The sequence below is a fragment of the Poromitra crassiceps genome (genome assembly GCF_964638095.1).
Source record: "Poromitra crassiceps genome assembly, chromosome: 18".
Lineage (NCBI taxonomy): Eukaryota > Metazoa > Chordata > Actinopteri > Beryciformes > Melamphaidae > Poromitra > Poromitra crassiceps.
In genome coordinates, this window is record NC_139636.1 from 13832354 (window position 1) to 13838353 (window position 6000).

General features: G+C 45.7%; 1 protein-coding gene across 1 annotated transcript in view; it reads right to left on the reverse strand.

The window, feature by feature from the left end:
- shank3a (SH3 and multiple ankyrin repeat domains 3a) overlaps positions 1-6000 on the reverse strand; it is a gene marked incomplete at both ends in the record, with an annotated part of 250396 nt that overhangs the window by 16658 nt on the left and 227738 nt on the right. Inside the window, 2 exons of the mRNA XM_083654717.1 lie at positions 4278-4413; positions 5902-6000. The exon at positions 5902-6000 is cut by the window's right edge and continues 26 nt beyond it. Of these exons, the coding sequence (XP_083510843.1) occupies positions 4278-4413; positions 5902-6000 (235 nt within the window). The remainder of the gene's footprint in view (positions 1-4277; positions 4414-5901) is intronic.

The window sequence follows — 6000 nt, forward strand, 5'->3', positions numbered from 1 at the left end:
GAAACGCACCGGCACACACCGGCTTATAGGCACACATGCACGTCCTCCCACCAGCGGGACCACCAGCACAACATACACAGAGAGAGCTGCCTGAGGGAGAACATAGTGACGCGTGGGCCGGCAGAGATGACAGTGAATTTAGCAGCCCCCAGGAGAATAAAATGCTGCAGACTTTCGTATCTCCCAAAAAGCCCAAGGGGAGCCTCCCAATCCTACTACGCACACAATGCAACCGGGGCTGGATTGTTCCACTCCAGGCATCAAAACACATCTACTGAATGCTGGGCTCCATATGGCACAATATAGGATTAGACATTTTTAAAAATGCTTCTTCAAATCAGGTAGCAAACATTGTAAATAACAAGCTATCCTAAAACAAAGCCATCATGTATTTCAGAGTCTGCAGTCAAAATAGCATGCAGTCGCCCCGACGATTGTAAAGCTCAGTTCCCGACACAGATGGCAACAGCAGCAGTGGCAACAGTCTCCGCATGCTACTGTCTAACAAACCCCAAGTTTCCTAAAACAATACCCCACAACTGGATCAGCTGACTAGACACATTATCGACCAGCCCCAGACTCAATGCGCCACTGTAGAGCGATAGATCTCTAAAGCACACAGATAGCCTACTGCTTTACTAGAGCCTGACTATTCTGCTGCCATCAGCAGCTGCAGATCTAGTGTACATACGCCATCCTGGGTAGTGGGTACAGTCCATGTCAGACATCTTCATTCCTTCACCGGTCTACACGTTCTGGTACTGTACAGTAGCACCGAGCAGACGGGGGAGGATGGAGAAAGAGAGGAATAGAGGGAGAGGAGAGAGAGAGAGAGAGAGAGAGAGAGAGAGAGAGAGAGAGAGAGAGAGAGAGAGAGAGAGAGATGCTCTTGCTGTAATGTAATGCTTAATTCAAACATGCAGTGTAGTCACCATGGCAACGGTGGCAGTAGTGAGGCCTCGCATGGTGCAGAGATGGTGTGTTTGTACGGGCGTTTGCTTGTGTGTGTGTGTGTGTGTGTGTGTGTGTGTGAGAGAGTGTGTGTAGGTGTGTGTGTGTGTGTAGGTGTATGTATGTGCAGTGAAATTCCCAGTGTATGTGCAGCGCTGGGAGAGAGGGTGCCGTGTGTGTGTGTGTGTGTGTGCGTGTGTGTGTGTGTGTGTGTGTGTGTGTGTGTGTGTGTGTGTGTGTGCAGCGCTGGGAGAGAGGGTGCACTGTGTGTGTGTGTGTGTGTGTGTGTGTGTGTGTGTGTGTGTGTGTGTGTGTGTTTGCGTGTGCGTACGTGCGTGTGTGTGTGTGTGTGTGTGTGTGCAGCACTGGGAGAGCGGGTGCACTGTGTGTGTGTGTGTGTGCGTGTGTGTGCGTGTGCGCGGGCGTGTGTGTGTGTGTGCGTGTGTGTGTGTGTGTGTGCAGCGCTGGGAGAGAGGGTGCACTGTGTGTGTGTGTGTGTGTGTGTATGTGTGCGTGTGCACGTGTGTGCGTGTGTGTGTGCGTGTGCAGCGCTGGGAGAGAGGGTGCACTGTGTGCGTGTGTGTGTGTGTGTGTGTGTGTGTGTGTGTGTGTGTGTGTGCGCGTGTGCATGTGTGTGCGTGTGCATGTGTGTGTGCAGCGCTGGGAGAGAGGGTGCACTGTTCAACACAGCTTGGAGCGGAAAGAAGACATTTAGGAGTTTCAGACATCCCCTCCTCCCTCAGCTGTGAGCGTAGACACACTCCATCTTACTTGTGCACCAGACGCAGCTCTGTACATCGTCTCTGTCTCAGCACTTCAATCACACGACAAACGTTGCCCTCTCATCTCGTCTTCTGTTCACAACCACGGCATCTGATCATACATCGTCTTTATCTGTCTACTACTACTATCTCTCTCTGTGTCTTTAGTCCCACTGGCTCTTCAACACTTTGAGAGATTAGCAAGCTTCAACGTAGGAAAGAAAAAGAGCACATGGGAACGGTAGCAAGACAAAAAGAAATGGAGGAAAAGAAAACGTTATAAAACCTCTACCACCACGGGAAATCTCGTTTCTCAAAACTGGTCTCAAATTGCGCAAATGTCTTCACATATTATACGAGTAGAAATAACGTCTAAAAATAACTATTGGACCAGGTCTCAAACTGGAGACAAGCTTATGAGACGGTGCAAAGAGAGGGCGTGTGTGTGTGTGTGTGTGTGTGTGTGTGTGTGTGTGTGTATGTGTGTGTGTGTGTGTGTGTGTGTGTGTGTGTGTGTGTGTGTGTGTGTGTGTGTGTGTGAGAGAGAGAGAGAGAGAGAGAGAGAGAGAGACAGAGACAGAGGGACACAGACAGACACAAAGAAAGAGCGATTAAAAAAATTAAAATGACCCCCCCCCCCCCCCTGGTCGTTACAGTCCAGTGAAACTAGGTCAAACCGATTGATCGTTGAGCGTTTAGTCAGGACTTTGGCATCAGTTTTGATCACTCTTTTTCTGCTGAAATAAAAGGCAGTCAGGGCGGGGTGTGCGGTTTGGTACGATAAAGAGGTATCTAGTGCATTAACAAGTGACATCAAGGGGCGTCCTAAACTCAAAGGCAAGGGAGATGCACACACCTCGATACCACATCCAGACACACACCATGTATTGTACAAACGTCTATACTATATCCACACAGACACGCGCATGCACACAAACACACATAAACACATAAACACACACACACACACACACACACACACACACACACACACACACACACACACACACACACACAGAGAGTGTATACAGTCCAGAGGTCATAGTGCTAGGGCTGTGTGGGAGCTGAGTAATGGTGAGCTGTGGTTGACATGGAAACCACATGAATTTACAGCAGGGAAAACGTGGTAGAAATCACCTTGGCAACGGGAACACACACACATATGAAGTTCTAACGGAGGTTCAGTCAGGAAGACTATATAATCTCCACTTTACACTTCCTCAGTTCACTTCTTATTTCTCCACCCCTTCAAAATAGCCCGTCAACTTCCGGGCTTCAATTGAATAATCAGCTGTTTGCCTCCTGGTCTCATTTAACCAATAGCATAGCGTCACATCACCTCTCACCCCCACACACCTCCATTGTAAGCCTATCACATTGCTATTCAGCCCCATTCTAAGCCAATCACATGGCTGCTGTCTTCATCAGTCTGAGGAGTCTAATCAGTCTCAGAAGGAGATGCGTCACCATCACCACCACCAGTATCTAGACTCGACAGGGGGATATATTTGGCTGCTGCTCATGGCTGATGCAGCTCTATCTCAATATCTCCCTGTGGTGTCTAAGCGCCACACCTAATTCTCATCATATTTTCTGTAATGCATCATTCAGAACATGAATGTACAACAAAGATTCTATTGTATTTCTTACCAACAACTTCTCTCATGTCTCCCAGTCCTTTTGCAATCTCCCGTTCCTTTAATTTTTCAGCTATTACCACCTTCTAACTCCCCCCCGGGTTGTCTCCCCAATCGTACTTTACCAATTCCCCCTGCTGTCCCGGGCATTGCTCCACGCCCTCTGCCGATCTAGAGAGAGTTAGTTTGGAGCCGTTTCCACCACTTCTGGACCTGGGGGGCATAAACCAAGGAACCGGAAGACGTTCACCGGATACATGTGCGCCAAAAAAATCTTCCGTGTAGCTAACGTTAGCTATCTAGAGCCTGATAACACGAGGTGACTAACGTTAAAAAGTTACATAGTACATAAAACAAAACGTTGATGCGATATGGCATCGCCGCCTGTTCGTGGCGACTAGTTATCCTACACGGGGAACGATAAAAATGTGGCACGTATCCGGTTTACATGTTCTGGTTTACATGTTCTGGTTTACATGTTCTGGTTTACATGTTCTGGTTCCGGTGTCTACGCTGGAACCACGCCGAGAGGTGTAATTCAAGTGTAATGGGAACCAGGTGACGTGAGGTAGACTAGCGCATGCCTCCTCCATGTGCAGTGGCCAGCCGCTTCTTTTCACCTGACAGCGAGGAGTTTTACCAGCAGGGCATAGCGCGTGGTAGGATCACGCTATTCCCCCCAGTTCCCCTCCACCCCGAACAGGTGCCTCGACCGACCAGAGGATGAACTACTGCAGCGACCAGGACACTTAATCCGGCTTCCCACCCACAGACACGGCCAAATGTGCCTGTATGGACGCCCGACCAAGCCGGAGGCAACACGGGGGCTCGAACACTGTGACCCTCGTGTTGGTAGGCAGGGAATCTAACCGCTGCACTACCCCGACGCCCTCTTTGAGCTTCTCTATCCTCCCCTGCCCCTTTTTACCTTTCTTGCGGACGACTTCCTCCGACTCGGGTTTGCGTGCGACAGACACCACCTTCATCAGCAGCCTGTTGCCCCCCTGCCGGATTAAAGACACCACCTGCTTGTGGCCCACCTTCACCACATTCACTCCGTTTACCTGAGGGAACACACACGCACACGCAAACACACGCACACGCACACACACACACACACACACACACACACACACACACACACACACACACACACACACACACACAGGGAGGATGAGACAGATCAGCAGAAGTGCAGCTTTGCTTTTGACCACAGAACTATCACCACAGCTTCAGGTCAGCCAGTCAGAGGTGAGACACCTCACTCCCCTATGAATATCAAACCTATAGTTTATACTATGAATATCAAACCTATAGCTTATACTATGAATATCAAACCTATAGTTTATACTATGAATATCAAACCTATAGTTTATACTATGAATATCAAACCTATAGCTTATACTATGAATATCAAACCTATAGTTTATACTATGAATATCAAACCTATAGTTTATACTATGAGTATCAAACCTATAGTTTATACTATGAGTATCAAACCTATAGTTTATACTATGAATATCAAACCTATAGTTTATACTATGAATATCAAACCTATAGTTTATACTATGAATATCAAACCTATAGTTTATACTATGAATATCAAACCTATAGTTTATACTATGAATATCAAACCTATAGTTTATAATATGAATATCAAACCTATAGTTTATACTATGAATATCAAACCTATAGCTTATACTATGAATATCAAACCTATAGTTTATACTATGAATATCAAACCTATAGTTTATACTATGAATATCAAACCTATAGTTTATACTATGAATATCAAACCTATAGTTTATACTATGAATATCAAACCTATAGTTTATAATATGAATATCAAACCTATAGTTTATACTATGAATATCAAACCTATAGCTTATACTTGACTGAGCTGTATCTACGTAATAAAAGCTGTGTTTAAAGCTGTTCATCTTCACACTTTGGCTGGAAATATTCACACAACCCAAACAAACTGATTTGCATAATAGACAAACTTGACATTAGGGCTGGGCGATACGGACAAAGTTATTTTTTAATAAAGTGGGCTAAATGTTCAGTTTTGTAAGTTTTGCACTTTTGTAAGAGGGCTGGGGAAAATCAAATACCGGTATATATATATTTTTTAACCAAATACCTCAATATTGATATTGCGCTAATTTTGTAGGGATGACTATTGGTGCTTTCACAAATTATTTACACAATTAATTTTTTGATGAATAATCATTAGTAACGTGGCTAAAGTGGCTAAAGGCAAATAATAGAACAGCTAGAGAACAGCCTCCTAAGAAAATGACTTTGTTATAATGCAGCCTTTAAAACCAAGAAAAGACTATGATATTAGATATGCCATTTTACAATATTACGATATCCAAAATCTGAGACCATAATCTCATCTCATATCACAATATCAATATAACATAGATCTATTCCCTAGCCCTACTTGACATTATCTCCACACACTCACTGTGGGACTGTCCAGAATCTGTACTTGTTAGTTTTCAGATGAGTCAGATAAAGAGGTAAGTGGAGTCATCCTCAGTTACCTCGATGAGGAAGTCTCCTGTCCGCAGGCCGGCCCTCCAGGCCACGCCCTCCACATCCACAGACTCCAGGTACTGCAGGGCGGGGAACGCTGGGGTGGG